This window comes from Archocentrus centrarchus, chromosome 17 (genome assembly GCF_007364275.1).
Source record: "Archocentrus centrarchus isolate MPI-CPG fArcCen1 chromosome 17, fArcCen1, whole genome shotgun sequence".
Taxonomy (NCBI): domain Eukaryota; kingdom Metazoa; phylum Chordata; class Actinopteri; order Cichliformes; family Cichlidae; genus Archocentrus; species Archocentrus centrarchus.
The window spans coordinates 2963444-2980088 of record NC_044362.1 but is presented as its reverse complement, the minus strand read 5'-3'; the positions used below and the strand labels follow the sequence as shown (position 1 = coordinate 2980088).

General features: G+C 44.1%; 1 protein-coding gene across 2 annotated transcripts in view; it reads left to right on the top strand.

Annotated features, from left to right (window-relative positions):
* Positions 1-15809, top strand: part of agla (amylo-alpha-1, 6-glucosidase, 4-alpha-glucanotransferase a) — a 38250-nt gene extending 22441 nt beyond the window's left edge. For both annotated transcript variants that reach the window (XM_030751477.1, XM_030751478.1), the window contains exons 16-35: positions 2924-3079; positions 3209-3359; positions 3474-3598; positions 3691-3803; positions 3898-4032; positions 7159-7289; positions 7399-7535; positions 8249-8382; positions 8539-8714; positions 8819-8921; positions 9095-9218; positions 10130-10231; positions 12236-12347; positions 12554-12689; positions 12979-13091; positions 13187-13398; positions 13498-13595; positions 13722-13809; positions 14440-14573; positions 14671-15809. In XM_030751477.1, the coding sequence (XP_030607337.1) occupies positions 2924-3079; positions 3209-3359; positions 3474-3598; positions 3691-3803; positions 3898-4032; positions 7159-7289; positions 7399-7535; positions 8249-8382; positions 8539-8714; positions 8819-8921; positions 9095-9218; positions 10130-10231; positions 12236-12347; positions 12554-12689; positions 12979-13091; positions 13187-13398; positions 13498-13595; positions 13722-13809; positions 14440-14573; positions 14671-14788 (2598 nt within the window). In that variant the 3' untranslated portion in view covers positions 14789-15809. The remainder of the gene's footprint in view (positions 1-2923; positions 3080-3208; positions 3360-3473; positions 3599-3690; positions 3804-3897; positions 4033-7158; positions 7290-7398; positions 7536-8248; positions 8383-8538; positions 8715-8818; positions 8922-9094; positions 9219-10129; positions 10232-12235; positions 12348-12553; positions 12690-12978; positions 13092-13186; positions 13399-13497; positions 13596-13721; positions 13810-14439; positions 14574-14670) is intronic.
* Positions 15810-16645: the final 836 nt, after the last annotated feature.

The following is a 16645-nucleotide window of genomic DNA, read 5'->3' as shown; positions in this document are numbered from 1 at the left end:
CACATACATATGACAATATTTAATATCAGTCGCAGCGCCACCTAGTGGGAACAGGAAATGTCATATTTTACACTTGGAGGTCCAGCTCCAAGGTGGTTTAGCAGAACCATCTCAAATTTCACCTGGAAAGCCTTAAGAAGTTGGACTTACTGTGTTTTCAAAACTGTGAGTTTTTGACAAAAGGGCGTGACCCTTATGGGACGGCAAAGTTCGATGATTCGCCATGAACACAAAAATGGCTGTAACTCAAAGCCAACTTGCCCAATCTGGCTCAAACTTCAGTGGTGTGATAAGCATGCTGCCCTGAACACACTCATATGCATAAAGTCCATAAACGTTAGAGCGCCGCCTAGTGGCAGCTCGGAATATCTTAAAATAGCAAGTTTTTTGAGTAGCCCCGGAGCTACGTTTTATCTACATGTATGAAAATGTACATGCTCATGTAACATACTAAGACGTACAAAAAAGTCTCTTGGACCCATACCCTAAACCCTACAGGAAGTCGGCCATCTTCAATTGAAGGTGTCAATTTTTGCGATTTCCACGCCTGCTATTTGAACGAACTTGTCCTAGGGCATTTCACCCAGTGACACCAAATTGGCTCCAGATCATCTACACAAGTAGCCCATCAAAAGTTATTCAGGGTTTTGTAGAATATTGAACGGTGTTGCCATGGCAACCCTCTGAATTTGGACTTTTTTCAATTTCAAATTCACAGAGATTCTAAACATCAGCCCCTGGGCTGTGCTTTCTCTATGTACCTGAAAATGTGCCTGCTGATGTAAGATGCTAACATCTACAAAAAACTCTCTTGGACCGATAGCCCAAACCCAACAGGAAGTCAGCCACGTTCACTTTAAAGTGTCATTTTTGCAGCATTTTTCGCCTTTTTCAGGCCTTTTTGCCTCAACTCCTCCTAGGGCATTTGACCCAGTGAGACCAAAATGGCTCCAGATCATCCACACAAGTAGCCCATCAAAAGATATTCATGGTTTTGTAGAATATTGAACGGTGTTGCCGTAGCAACCCTCTGAATTTGGACTTTTTTTCCATTTCAGGCCCAGATAGGTTCTAAACATCAGCCCCAGGGCAGTGCTTGGTCTGTGTACCTGAAATCGTGCATGCTGAAGTAACATCCTAACACGTACAAAAAAGTCTCTTGGACCGATAGCCGAAATCCAACAGGAAGCCTGACATGTTCTAATTAAGGTGTCATTTTTGCAGCATTTTTCACATTTTTCAGGCCTGCTATTTCAATCATCTTCTACTACAGCTTTTCATCCAGTCACACCAAAATGGCTCCAGATCATCTACACAAGTAGCCCATCAAAAGATATTCATGGTTTTGTAGAATATTGAACGGTGTTGCCGTAGCAACCCTCTAAATGTGGGATTTTACTCATATACCACAGTGCACCAAATTGTTACATCTCTGACATACATTGTCCGATCTGCCTCAAACTTCACAGGCTTAATGGGAGGGTAACGGAGACCGGACACACCCCTCTATCAGCTTTGTTTCACACTCATAACGCCACCTAGTGGCAACAGGAAATCAGTAGGACACTGATACTCATCATCCTATGGTCATTACAGTTTCATTGATGGCTGCAGGCATTACATAGAGCATTGTGACATATTAATTAGTGGGCACTCACCGACGCCACCTAGTGGAAGCGGGAGACGATCGACGCGAAGTACGGCTAGCCTGCTGAGCCGTCAGCAGCCGGGTGAGCCAGCTACTCTCTCGTCTGCGAGAACCTCCGAGCGCGGTTCGGCTGGAGCGTGCCACGGGTCGACGCGCGGCTTGGCTGGAGCGCGCCAGGGGTCGACGCGCGCCGGGTGCGAGGGCCCGCTCATCGCCGCTTGCGGCTTTAATTTTTTTTGTTTTTTGTTTTTTTGGTTTAAGCCGTTAACACTGGCAGCATGGTGGTGCAGTGTTTAGCACAGTTGCCTCACAACAAGAAGGTCCTGGGTTCAAATCCACCTTGGCTGGGATCCTTTCTGTGTGGAGTCTGCATGTTCTCCCTGTGTCTGTGTGGTACTGCGGTTTCCTTCCACAGTGCAAAGACATGCACTTAGTGGGGTTAGGTCATAGGTGTGAATGGTTGTCCGTCTCTCTGTGTTAGCCCTGTGACAGGCCCTGCTCAGCCTGTGGAATAAAATGAATGGATGGACAGTTAACACTGACCTATGACTCATCCAAGCATAAAGGCATCCAACTCAAGGGAAGAACCAGACATAACAGACAACCTAGCAAAGAACCCGTTTTAAATGGCATCTTTGGGCACTTTGTTACTAGCAGCCTGTTGCAAAAACACACTCACATGACTGAGTATCTGCAGCCATCTCTGAAACACAGTGGAGGCTCTCGCATAGTTTGGAGATGCGTTTCAGCCAGTGATGTTTGATCTTGTCAGAATTGATGGAATTGTGAAAAGTACCATCAGATTTTAATCTGGAAAACTTCTGACTGGCAACAGCTTCATTTTTCACAATGACAATGATCCCAAACACTGCGAATGCGGTGAAACCATCCATGGATAGAAAAACGCGCACTGGAACACAGTCGGTCATGGATTGGCCTCCAGAGCCCAGATTTCAACATGTCGAAGCAGAGAGAGAGAGAACAGAACAAAAGGTCCTTCAAGAAGTCTGGAGAAATATTCCTGAAAACTATTTAAATGACAAGAGCTCAGGTTGTGTTGAAGAATAAAATTGGTCATGCCAAATATTGACTTTGAAGCTTGTTAGAATGCTACAAATTCTGTTTTTGTTTGTTTTTGTCTTTGCTTTGGGTTTTTCCTCTAATGCTATTGAACCCATTTCCTGTTCCTAGTAAAATACAATGAGGTGGCTTAAGACTTTTGCACAGTATATTTCAAACACACGTCAGCTCACCTGCGTGCTTACCTGTGTGTAGATCTCTGTGGTGAAGGAGGAGCGCTTTTACCCCAAATGGAACCCCTCAGCAGCCCCCACCTCCCCTGGTGAGGTTGGGTTCCACACTGGCATCATAGCTGGGAAACAGGCACTTAACAAGCTCCACCAGGAACTGGCTGCACAGGGATTTATACAGGTACAGCGCCATAATGCACGGCCACCTCACACAAAAGTTGGTTTCATTTCTAAAGCTGATGTCTTCATGGTTGGTGCTCTACTTTGGGTACAGTTTGTCCATCTTGGGTCTCATTACCATTATATCCAGGTGTACGTCGATCAGGTTGATGCAGATATTGTTGCAGTTACTCGTCACTGTCCCAGCACCCACCAGTCTGTGGTAACAGTGAGTAGGACAGCCTTCTGGAACCCCAAAACCCACGAGTACAGCACCAGTGTTTCACCCATGTTCATTCCTGGTACGACAGCATCACCTTTTTTTTTAATGTTAGATATCAAACATGATTTTGACGTTTTAAGATTTGAAAGCATTTACAGTGCATTAACCCCCCCCCCCCCCAACAACTTTCCAGGGAAGATAGAGGAGGTGGTGTTTGAGGCAAGGACAGTGGAAAGGAATGCTGGGACATATAAGAAGGATGATAACTACATCAATGGCATGCCAGAATACACGGTGGAAATTAAAGAGCACATCCAGGTAAACACTACCAAGATCATTTTTAAAGAAGTATTTTTCTGTGTATTAGTGGCAGGAGTGACGATATTAAAGTAATGCTGATGTGTACTTAGTTAGAGGAGAGTACAGTGGTGAAGAAGGCTGGAGTGACATCAAAAGGGCGTTCAGAGTTTGTGCATGAGATCACCTTCCAGAAGTTGACACCTGGCAGCGTCATTGCCTTCAGGTAACACAAACATGCGGTTTTCTGTTTTCTATTTTGTGTGTTGGTCGGTTGTCAGATGTGCATGTAACCCCCCTCCCCTCTCTCTCTCTAACAGGGTTAGTTTGGACCCCAAAGCCCAGAAGCTGGTGGGTGTGCTAAGGTATTATCTTTCCCAGTTCAGCCCCAAGTACAGGAGAGGCAGTGTAGCAGATGAAAACCCTCCAGAAGCACTAAAGAAACCCCTGGCACAGTGAGTACACACACACTTCATGCTTCAAGCATTTTTAGTTTGTGGCATGGATAAATTGAAGCTTCTTATAGATCAGACTTGTCAGTTGAGTGGTCAGATATAATGTATAATATAATATTATCCACCACTACTGTATGAAGGTGGTTGTAATGCAAAACTTGAAGAAAACATTCACACTCACTAAGATTAGATGCTACTGTACAAAGTTGTCAAAGTTCTGAAAAATAAAAAAAACTGGAGTCGATACCCATAAACAGCACATTACAGAGGGACCTAGATACATGACATCACCCACTGCTGAAGGCCCATTCTTAAGCCTCAAGCTGAGCTAACATAGTTTGGTGAAACCAGTTGTCATGAGCGTTAACTATAAAACTGAGGGTTGCCACACACTCGCTGGCCAAAGACTTGTCAGTCACATTGTTGTTTATCCTCCTTTCTGACTCTTTAGGTAGCAAATAATACCCTCACGATTTTATGGTCTTAGTAGCTAGTTTTAAGTTTTAAGGATGCTGTTTGTACCTCACAGGAAGCCATATTTTGCAGATTGTTTCATGAAAATGCTCCAAAAGCCACAAACGTACACTGCAGAGGTTCAGCTCAGTGATGGAAACTGACCAAACTATCAATCAAAGCAGCAACACTGTGCACAGTGGTGCTTTATGTAGCTTAATCTGTGTAGCTCGACAACATTTAGAATAACGCCTTATTTCATAGAGTAATCTTCACGTGCTTTGTCCAAATCAGCTGTAAATTATATCCATAGTACTCACTCATTGTGTCTTTAGGGATTTGTTAGTGTAGCGTAGCTCTTAGCTGAGTCACACTGTCCCTCCCACACTCTCCAGCTCAGTGTGTCAGATGTTTAGTCCTCGGCCTCCTTTAATAATAATGATGCTTGTAATAAATGTAGCCTGTTTGTAGCTTTGGAGGCCAGGTTCAGTGAATTGGAGACCCGGCTCCCCCCTCAGCAGATTGTTCCGAGGGGCCGGGAAATCAGGCTGATAGATAATTGGGAAAGTTTCTGGGGAAAACCTGGTCTTGTTAGGAGAGACGGCATCCATCCCACTTTGGATGGAGCAGCTCTCATTTCTAGAAATCTAGAAGTTTATTAACCCTTCTAAAACCTACCCAGGGTTGAGACCAGGAAGCAGAGCTGCAGTCTTACACGCCTCTCTGCAGCTTCTCTCCTCCTGCCATCCCCCCAAAACCTCATCACCATAGAGACTGCTTACAAACCACCAACAATCAGCAAAATTTGATTTTTAAGCATAAAAGTTCAAAGTTCAATGTGAATAATTAAATGTTAGGTGTCTGTCTTCTAAGTCCCTGTTAGCAAATGATTTAATAGGTTATCAGTATATTGATTTATTCTGCCTTACAGAGTGCAGGGCCCTGTACTGTGAAGCAGGATTTTGGCTTATCCAGGTAACTTCAGGGTTAACCCTGGGCTCCTGTACTATGAAGGTGGTTCACTTCTTACTGGGGTAAATCACCATGGCAACTTATGCTGTAGACCTAACCTGCTCTGCACAGGTTACGTTCCAGTTTGGAGACCAACAGGCATGAAATCAGCACCTATCAATTAACCAGAAAACAGCATCACTCGACCTCTGCGGGGAGAGTAGGAGGGTCTAAAGTTTTTCTCAGTAGTGTCTAAAATCTTTGGTTTCCCTGATGAGTATCAGTATTAAATATAAACAACATGGAGGATTTCAGGCTGCTAATGCTATGATACTAATGATATTAATGATATGCAGCTTCTCTCTCATGCCTGATTGGCTTAGCCTAATCATGTGATCATATTGTGTGACTGACTTTACTTAGTTGACCATTATTGACTGAAATGGAGAAAGTGGGGGATTCCCCATATCTAGCAGCTGACCGCTGTCACTGAACAGCTGGCAGGAGCTGATAGTAAGAAACTGGGGAATCCCAAATTTGTAGGTAAAGAGCCAAAGAGTCTGTTTACAGTAGTATCAGTTTTAGGCTGCAGCCTTATTGATTAGGCTGTGATGCCAACTTCTGATTGGCTGAGCACTGACTAACATGTTGGTCAGTGATGACTCATGGCCTTAAGGCCTCCAGATTAAGGCAAAATAATTTTGCAGGTGATAAGATGTCTCTTATGAAATGGGGCTGTAATGTTATCCTAACTTCTACATATTTTTAATATTTTCATTCATCGCAGGAGGCCAGGCCATGTTTGTAAATGAGAACTGGTTCTCAAACATTTTAGCTGGTAAAATAAAGGTTAAATAAAATAAAAATATCCACCTAGGTGATGGGTCTTGTTATATTTTAATCTTTACACTCAGACCCTTAAAGCAGCATCAAGTCTGCAGCTGAAAGAATAAAAAAATCTCTCTCTTCCACAGCATGTTTTTTTTGTCCTGTCTCTCTCCCCTCACTTCCAGCCGGTCACACAGATGACTGCCCCTCCCTGAGCCTGGTTCTGCTGGAGGTTTCTTCCTGTTAAAAGGGAGTTTTTCCTTCCCACTGTCACCAATCACTTGCTCACAGGGGGTCATCTGACTGTTGGGGTTTTTTTCTGTTTTAAGTTACAGTTGTTTTGGAGGCAGAAACTGTCTCTAGAGGCCAAAACACTTTTTTCTTTCTTTTTACCAGGCTGTGTTCATTTCATCTCTGAAGTTCAGCTTTTTTTTTTTTTTTTTTTTTAATGGGCAGTGGAGAGAGACAGGAAATGTGGGAAAGATACAGGGGAAGACACGCGGGCAAATTGGCGATGGGCCGGGACTCGAACCCGTGCTGCCCGCACCGCAACGCACCATATGTATCTGGTCGCCGGCTTCACCACTAAGCCACTCAGGTGCCCTGAAGTTCAGCTTTTTAGCACTGGACTAACAGTAGAAGCAGGTTAGAGACTCCAATCAGCCACTAGTGTAACACAGCTTACTTTTTCGTACACCAGTTTTATGCCTTTTTTTTTTTTTTTGGGCATCAGAAGCCTGACACTGTTCTTGAGGGCGATGCTAAATCTCTGAAGCATCCTGAAGCTACTCCCTGATCTGTTAGAGTAAGAAAATGCAGGAGCCACAGACACTGTCTCATCTCATGAGGTAAAGCTGTTGATGTCAGCGGCTCGTCTGACCCTGTGTTTCATAGGCTGATGTCTAAGCTGACACTGGCAGACATGAACATCCTGCTGTTTCGTTGTGACTCGGAGGAAAAAGAGGACGGTGGAGGCTGTTACAGTATCCCAGGCTGGGAAGCCCTCAAATATGCAGGACTTCAAGGTAATCATGCAACAGTTGTATTTTCTGTTTCTGTTTCTAGTTCATCAATTGTCCTGAAAAGAGAGCCAAATAAATTGTACAGTTAGAAGTATTATTGCTGTCCCTGCAGGTCTGATGTCTGTACTGGCTGATATTCGTCCCAACAATGACCTGGGCCATCCTTTGTGTGCTAACCTCAGACAAGGAGACTGGCTCATAGACTTTGTTGCCAACAGACTGATACACAGAGAGGGGCCGCTGGCACAGGTGAGAGTACTACAGATTGATGCATTTCTGCAAACATGAACTAACTTAGCACTAATCTGCAACATGAGGCCTGAGTGAGACTGTTTCTAACTCACTGGTTACAGTACAGTACAGACCCGCGTCACTGAAGTAAGACACACTCAGCTAATGTTTAATATTTACAAATACATTTTAGTATAAATGCAGGGTTTGCTATCCATAGAATTTACTGGGGCAGGCTGCACGGGTATATTGCCGGCCACCAAAGCATATTTTGCAAGTTATTATTTTTCATCTGTCTGATACAGGCACTGCTTACTTATTAGGACCAGCCCTTCCCTTAATTCTGTTTCCCTGCTGGCAGGCTCATTGTTATGAGACGGTCATCCTGTGGACTGACCGTCTGTAGTTGATGACGGCAGTCTGCCGTCTTGTTTTTGAGGATGTCAGGGGCTGGATTGAGAAGCTTCTGGCCCCTGGGCCATATTTTGTCCGTGTGTGCTCAAAGAGCAAAGTTTGTCTGGTTTCATTCAGAGAGGCAGCCATGAGTGACTCCAGCCATATTTTTTTGCTGTCTCATTCACTACAGTACCTGTTTGCACTACAGCAATTTTAATTTTATTTATTTTTACAGAAACGGTGTCCCTGTGAACAAGCTCATATTGAGTGCCAGTAAATGTATCATACAGAAACTTTGTTTTCTATATATCATCTTTGCAGCATTGTGTCTGCAGGTGGGGCACTGGTTGGCAGCCATGGTTAACTTCCTGAAACACATCCCACGCTACCTCATCCCCTGCTACTTCGATGCTATCCTGGTATCAACCTACACCACAGCCCTGGATGCAACCTACAAACTCATGTCAAGGTATGTCTGTGCATTCATATCATCAGAGCACATCTCTGTAGGACCTTTGAAGTCGTATTGACATGAAATTCGTCTTTACAGCTCGTTTTGATTTGACGCTCTGGTGCATTGCGGCGATACCTCGATGAAGCTCATGTTTCTTCTGTCTGAAATCAGTTTTGTCCAGAATGGCTCCACCTTCGTCCATCACCTGGCCCTTGGTTCAGTTCAGATGTGTGGCGTCGGACGCTTTCCTGCTCTGCCTCCTCTTTCTGCCAATTTAGATGACGTCCCATATCGCATCAGTCCAATCACCAGTCAGAAGGAGCAGTGCTGTGTCTCACTGGCTGCAGGTAACCTAGTAACAGACACCTAATGTTTTCTGTCCTGATAAATTTAAACGATCGTAATAAATCATTTTTCTCAGTGTTGTGTTGATTATTATTTTAATTAACAGGTCTTCCTCATTTCTCTGCGGGGATTTTCCGTTGCTGGGGCAGAGACACCTTTATCGCTCTCAGGGGACTGATGCTCCTCACTGGGAGACACACGGAGGCTCGGTGCGTGTCACATGATCGGTTTCTGATGACACTTTATTAGTATTTTTTTTTTATGTCACCTATTGGATTAAAAAGTGCTTTAAAGGCTTTTTTTCCTCTAAATATATTAACTGTATTTATTTTTGAGTTTATTAGATTTCCACAAACTAAATTCTTTATTATGGTCTCCATAGCAACATCATCCTGGCCTTTGCAGGGACTTTGCGTCACGGTTTGATCCCCAACCTGCTGGGAGAGGGTCGCGGTGCCAGATACAACTGCCGTGATGCAGTGTGGTGGTGGCTGCAGTGCATCCAGGTGGGAGCATTCTGCGAACCAGAGAGGGGCGGGACAGTAAAGGGGTTTCCACAGGCTCCGTTAAGGGAGGAACAAACGTGAGAGCGCAGTAACGTAGGAGAGGAGGCATATTAGGACAAGCCTGTATAGAGTGTGGGGAGATTTGTGTGTGTACAAAGATGGAGGTGGAGGAGATTGCTAAACTTAATGCTCCTTTTTTCACTTCACGTAATCTTCCCCTCCTTCTTTTGCCTTTTTTGGCACACTCTTACTCTCACCAAGACAGCAACACGCACACCTCGCTCATGTTTTTCGATAATTTTATGCTTTATATCCATGGTCATCATCCTTTTCAGCACTGATCTTGGCATTTGCTTTCTTTGAACCCATGGTTTAAAAAAGGGAAATGTTCCAAAATAAATGTGAAAAATAATCAAACACATCAACAACCATCGACAAAAACGAGTGCACAGCGAGAGGAAAAAAAAACAAATGGAACGCGCGGATTGTGTATTTTCGCTCGCTCGCAACTCAGATATTCACTCGCAACATAAAGCAAAAATTCCACCAAGTGACCGAATGTATCTCTTCAAAAACTTGTTAGTTGGGGCACTCGTAAATTAAGGCACCGCTGTAAAAGTAAGGGGCGGGTAACCTTAAGGGACAGTTCACAAGTCAACAGTGTGTCTTTGCTTCCTTAAAACTTTAATAAGGGACCCCAGTCTTCAGGTCAGTGCGGCTGAGTCAGGAGTTCAAGACCACCTTAAACTGTGTTGAAGCCACTGCAGCAGATGTAATTTACTGTCAGGGAATGCGCAGGTTCAAATAATGCAACACTTTCTTTTTCAAACATTAACACTGAACCTATCAGTAAAACCTATGTTTAGAGAGACTTTGAAAAGCAACTGTTGTATGTACATGTTTTTATTCAGGACTACGCAACGCACGTTCCCCAAGGTCATGAAATCCTCCGCTGCCCTGTCACACGCATGTACCCTACTGATGACGGTGAACCCAGAAAACCTGGAGAGGTGGTATGGACACACACACACACACACACAGACACTGGACATAGGAACCAAGGCTAGAGCTCACTCATTTAAATGAAACATGCACCCTCAGCTGGCCCTTCAGCTGATAAGTTTTCCAGTTTGACTGTGCAGAAGAACGCACAACAAATAAGCAAACTCAGTGTTTCCCCTGCTGGCCTGTGTGTTTCTGATTGGCCATTAAACTTTAGAGTACATTACTGTGACAATACATATACAGTACTTTGCAAAGGTCTGGAGCCACCCCTCATTTCTTCATATTTTTCTTTCAAGGAACCAGTTCAATGCTACCTCAACCAGTATGTTGAGGTGGTCTTGAGGAGTAGTTCTCCAGACTTTCTGAAGTGTTTTTTGGAACAGTATGTGAAAGTCCTTATGTAAAAGGGGGGAAAAATTCAAAGACCTGACACAGGCTGAGCTGCATCTTGCTCTGCACTTGACTCCTGTTCACCAAAGCCTGATGAGAAACTGCTCCGTGGAAGGGCAGCTGTCAGGAAACCCCTCTTAGGGAAGGAAAAGAGGCAGAAAAGGCCGAGGTCTGCCAGGTTACACAAGACTGAAAATCAGTGGAAACGGCTCTGATGGAGCGATGAATCCAAATTTTTGGTTCAAATTTTTCATCAGTAATTATGTAGTCAGGAGTGCCAGTGAATGTCTACAGCCCTGTGTAAAACACAGTAGAGGCTCTGTCATTTTTGTGGCTGCATTCATTGGTGTTGGGGATTTTGGAATTATGAATGCAGAAAAGGATCTTCAGATTTTGATCCTCCATGCAGCACCATCTGGAAAGCATTTGCTTGGCAACAGCTTCGTTTTTCAACACGACAGTGAAATCATACCTGGATAGAAAACCACACAGTGGGACACTGTCGTTATGGTTTTGGCCCCCCTGGATCCCTGACCTCAGCATTATTGAAGCTGTGTGGGATCAACTTAAGAGTAGATGGAACAAAAGGCAGCCAGGGTTTCCACGTATTTAGCATGTTTCAATAAATCCCTGCACCTGTTTCCCATTTTTCTTAGCAAAACCTTTAAAGACAGACAGACACACAATTACTTTATTGATCCTGAAGCAAAGTGGGGCGTCCAGCAGCTCAATACGCACAATGAACAGAATCCAAACAGTGGAGGTATAAATTATACAAACTACACTAAGCTGTACAGGAGCTCAGTGCTCTGAAAACAAAGAATACAGAATACAAGAATGAGTCCATTAGTGCAATATACATATACAGATGTGCAGAGACAGATGGGCAAACAATGCAGTGCAGTAATAGACAGTGGTAAAGTAAAGTGATTTATAGAGTGCCATATCAGCACATATAATGATGAATGTATGTTATCATTATAGTGAAGCATTAAAGAGTCTGGAACTGGTGATTCTGTGAGAGCAGCCTTCCACTGAACACACTCCTGTTTCATTACACTGGTGTGTACTGGGTGACTGTCACTGACAGCAGCTTGTCCAGTGTCGTCTGTCGCTGCAGTCAGAGTCCAGCTCCGCTCCAGTTTGGTTTCAGAAAGGCAGGCTGGGACTGTCAACATGCGTAACTTAATGCTTTACAGCCAGATTTCCCTAACTGTGTATATCTAAGGTGCTGTTCACCACTCTTAATCCATCCACACGCTCTCCCTGCTAGCTCATGTATAACCTCTCCCTATGAAGATGAACCAAGATAAGGACTAAACTGCAGAGGAGGAGGATGATGATGATGATGATGATGATGTGGTGTTTCATGTAGAATAACAGTTTGAGGGCTAAGCTGCTCTCTACTTAATTCTTTTAGCATGCTTGCATATAAACATGTGGATATGGTGTGAAGACACCACCAGCACTCCCTACATGGTCAGGCTCTGACAGTGGACTGCAGACGCCGCCTCCTGCTGTCTGTCTTGAACATTACTGCCAGCAGGCACCAAACACTGATTCCACACAGACGCTCATATCATGTGTGTTTATGTTCTATTTCTGTGCTCATACATGTGTAGGAGCAGCCTCTATATGATGTGATCCATGAAGCTCTGCAGCGCCACCTGGAGGGAATTTCCTTCAGAGAGAGAAATGCTGGACCCAAGATAGACATGAACATGAGAGATGAAGGTAGAGCTGTGTGTGTGTGTGTGTGTGTGTGTGTGTGTGTGGATTCAGAGTGGTTACATACACTTGTAACGACTGTTGAGTCAGTGACACATCATCACCTTTTCATATTTAGGTGTTATGATCTCACTGCAGCAGCAGATTTTTCTGCAGAGTGTTTTTGTCTGAATCTGTTTTTGGGGTTTTGTTTTCTTTGACCTCCTCTCCAGGGTTCAGTGTCGCTGTTAGGGTCGACTCAGCCACAGGTTTCGTGACTGGAGGAAACCGCTTTAACTGCGGCACGTGGATGGACAAAATGGGAGAGAGTGAGAGAGCCAGGAATAAAGGCATGCCTGCTACTCCGAGGTGACTCATCACACATGCATTAGGTTATTAACTCGCTCTGACTCCAGCTTCTCAGTGCGAGAATTATCTCGTTTTTTAAGTTAAATCACCAATGAGGGTAATTTGATTTAGAAGGGTACATGTGTGACAATCAATGACCAATATTTTAACCCTTTAACACTGAGCAGTCACCGCTGATACACCTGTTACCTGCTGTTAACACCTCAATGAATAAAATGACTGAAAGCCCAGTTTGGTGAGTAATAATCTTGTCTGCATTTTTTGGGGGGGGCTGATGCTCTGTGTGCAGAGACGGAGCAGCAGTGGAGATCGTTGGTCTGAGTAAGTCAGCAGTCCGCTGGGTGGTGGAGCTTCATGCCAAAGGACTGTTCCCTTATGATGGAGTTAAGCTGCATAGAGACGGTATGTCATAAACACAGTAAAGAAACACTGAAGTGTGTTTCAGATAAATGAATGGCCTTCATCACTCAGTCAGTAACACAACATCATTATTGCAGGTAAGGAAGTGTTCATCTCGTACTCCCAGTGGAACCAGCAGCTCCAGCAGTCCTTTGAAGCTGGATTCTGGGTGTCTGGGGACCCACATGACCCCAATGAGCAGCACCCTGATCTGGTGCACAAAAAGGGCATCTATAAAGACAGTTACGGAGCCTCCAGCCCCTGGTGTGACTACCAGCTCAGACCCAACTTCACTATCGCCATGGTGGTGGTATGCCAATCACCATGAACATCTCAGTTTGATACTTAACACTATCTCAACAAGAATTTGCATTAAATAGTGTGTGTGTGTGTGTGTGTGTGTAAACAGGCTCCAGAGCTGTTCACTGTGGAGAGAGCCTGGAAAGCTTTGGAGATAGCTGAGGAGAAACTGCTGGGACCGCTGGGAATGAAAACACTTGATCCTGAGTAACATCCACATTCAAGCTTTTAACTAACATCTCAAAAATCACTAATGACACGTTTAACTGTAATTAAAGGATGGTCTTAGTGCTGCGCTTCTGTCACAGTGTTTCTGTGTTTGTGTTGTCTCAGTGACATGGTTTACTGTGGTGTCTACGATAACGCACTGGACAATGATAACTACAATGTGGCGAAAGGCTTCAACTACCACCAAGGACCGGTGAGTCACACTCTAAGGGCCAAAAATAAAACCGTTTATTTTTGCCTCTGATCAGTCCAAAAAAATGACTAATAGTTTCATTACACGCGTTTTCTGCACTGAACACAGTGAAACAGGTTTCCTGTAGCCTCTGTGCTTTGTTTACATCGTTATTGGAAACACTATTGGTTGCACTTCAATTTTCGTTTTCAATGATATTTATATAGCATCATATCACAACAGTCAACTCAAGGCGCTTTATACTGTAAGGTAAAGAGCCCACAATAACAGTCAAAACGACCCCCTATGAGCAAACACTTGGAGACAGTGGGAAGAAACCTCCAGCAGAACCAGGCTCAGGGAGGGGCAGCCATCTGCTGTGAGTGGTGTTTTGACAAAGATGAAGGAACTCTGACACATTCCTCTCTGAAATATTGATCCCGCTGATCACATGTCGAGACATCCGTCTGTGACCTGTCGGTGATTTCTTTCACCACAGGTCCGTAAATAGAACCGACATTTTCTGTCGTTTGCTGATAAGTGTGTGTGAGTTGTTCTGACACATTAACCTGGAACACATCAGACATTTGTGAAAACAAAAGAACATTTACTGAGTGTGACTGACAGAACCACCTCTCTGTGTTTGTGTAGGAATGGCTGTGGCCGGTTGGCTACTTCCTGCGTGCTAAACTCTACTTTGCCAAGGAACTGGGAGATGAAACTTATGCCAAGACGGTTACTCTGGTGAAAAATGTTCTGTCACGACATTACACTCACCTGGAGAGGTAGGCCTGTGGACCTCTGATGTCCTCCACATATGAAACGCTTGGCTTTTATTGCTTTTGTTTAATAACTGATCCCTTTCCTGTCCACCTGCTCCAGGTCTCCATGGAAAGGTCTGCCCGAGCTGACCAATGAGAATGGCCAGCACTGTCCATTCAGCTGTGAGACCCAGGCCTGGTCTCTGGCCACTGTGCTTGAGGTCCTCTACGACCTGTAGAACCAGCAAAGGCACTTCCTAGCTCAGTGTGTCAATCACCAGCCACCTCTGACATCACTTCCTGTGATCAGTTGTTTTTTTGTTTTTGTTTTTTGATGCTGCATTCATGTCTTGTGGGAAAGAAACTGGGCGAGCAGCAGCAGATGTAAATGAGAGTTCATGTTCTCCAACAGCAGCAGAGCTGTACCCTTGGTCTGAAGGCTTGGTCCTGTAGCATGTTAGGATTTATTCTTTATCAGTCCCAGGTGATATCTGATATGCTGCAGTTTTCCAAATCTCACTGTGACATTGTGGTGGGGGAAGCACGGTCTTCATCATCGTTTCAGCCCCTCTGCTCGATTTTCCAAATAAATGGCAGCAGGCTGAAAGTGTATCCTGACCAGTCTTGATTGCATTTGTCTGTACCTGAGCCTGAAAGCAGAATAAAAAGCTGAAAACATCACAGCAGAAAGTTGAAGTAATATAGGGAGCTCCTATTTCCTACCTTTCCCATATGACCTAAATGCAGCACATTTTCAAGTTGAGCTAATGTTTAGAAAGAGCAACAGCTGCTGAGCTGAAGGTTAACAGACACACAGCTGCTCCCACTGCAGACATTCACACCAAGGACATGTGTGCTGTGAAAGATCTGTTTTAACAGGCATTAGTTTGATTAGTATTACACTGGTTTGTCGGTCACCTGAGTGGATGATTTCCATCTAGCTAAACACTTTGTATTGAAATGTTGTCATTGTGTGCTTTTAAACCTTATGTCTGATTGTCACCTGTAACCTGCAGTGAACAGCTGCTATTACAAACTGTAGCAAGAGTGATACCTGCTTAACGTTGTTGTAGCTTAAACAGAGCACCGGCTTCTGGTCCATAAAGTAGCTAAACCCTTCACCTCATGCCTTTTCTCACCTCAATTTCCTGCCAAATTTGTCTTCCACGACGGTGCAGATTTCCCATGAGCCTTATGATGTGGTCAATATTTGTGTGACGTCTTCTTGCACCATCATATTCTGCAGCCAGTTTTGTGCATGAATGTTTCTGAATCCTGTGGAGCTGCCTTTGTTTCTAAAGCTGCTCACGACCTCCATGTTTTACAGCTGCAGGTGTCACATGGTGAGCTTTGAACTAACAGCCTTTCTCTCAGATATCTACCACATGAACTCCTTTTAGAGCGTGCTGCGAGCTTTGACGGTGCCAGCCGTTCTAAGTATCAGATCCTCTTCACTTGATTACAACACATCTGGTCTCTTGCTTTCTAAACTTTGATTAAAGGTGCAATATGGAAATTTGACTCTCTGGGTCTTTCAGTCAGAATAAGAATAAAACCAGCTTGAAGGGATTATCACAGTCTTTCAAAGTTTCTGTCATTTGGCCAGAAATCCTGTTCATGGACAAAGTAATACATCCAGGCTTTGGTAGAAGCAGTAGTGAGCATTTATTAAAAATACATAAACTTCATGGTAACAAATAATGCAGCAGTAATCAGCTGCCTCTCCAGTCTGGTCTTCATCTCTGTCCTGATTGACCTGTAACCTCGGTGAGGTCACGGTGCAGGTGAACGAGGTTCCACCTCTGCTTCTGGTTTGAGTGACTAGCTTGCAGATGATTTTTAAATCCGAGCTAGAGCTACTGGCACCAGCAGCAGTCAAAGTGTTGGAGTCCATCCAACTGTGGAAGAAAGTCATGTCCCCGTGGGCCAACAGGAAGGGCTCAGTTTAGCTGGTTAGTAGTCACCAAACTTTCAAAATAAAAGCAGAGGGTAGATGAACCTTAAAATTACAAAAATACACTTGGGTAAAGTTTACTGCTAATGAAATGCTGGCTAACATTAATGGCTCTTCTAGCCATCATTCTTTGTTAAATTGT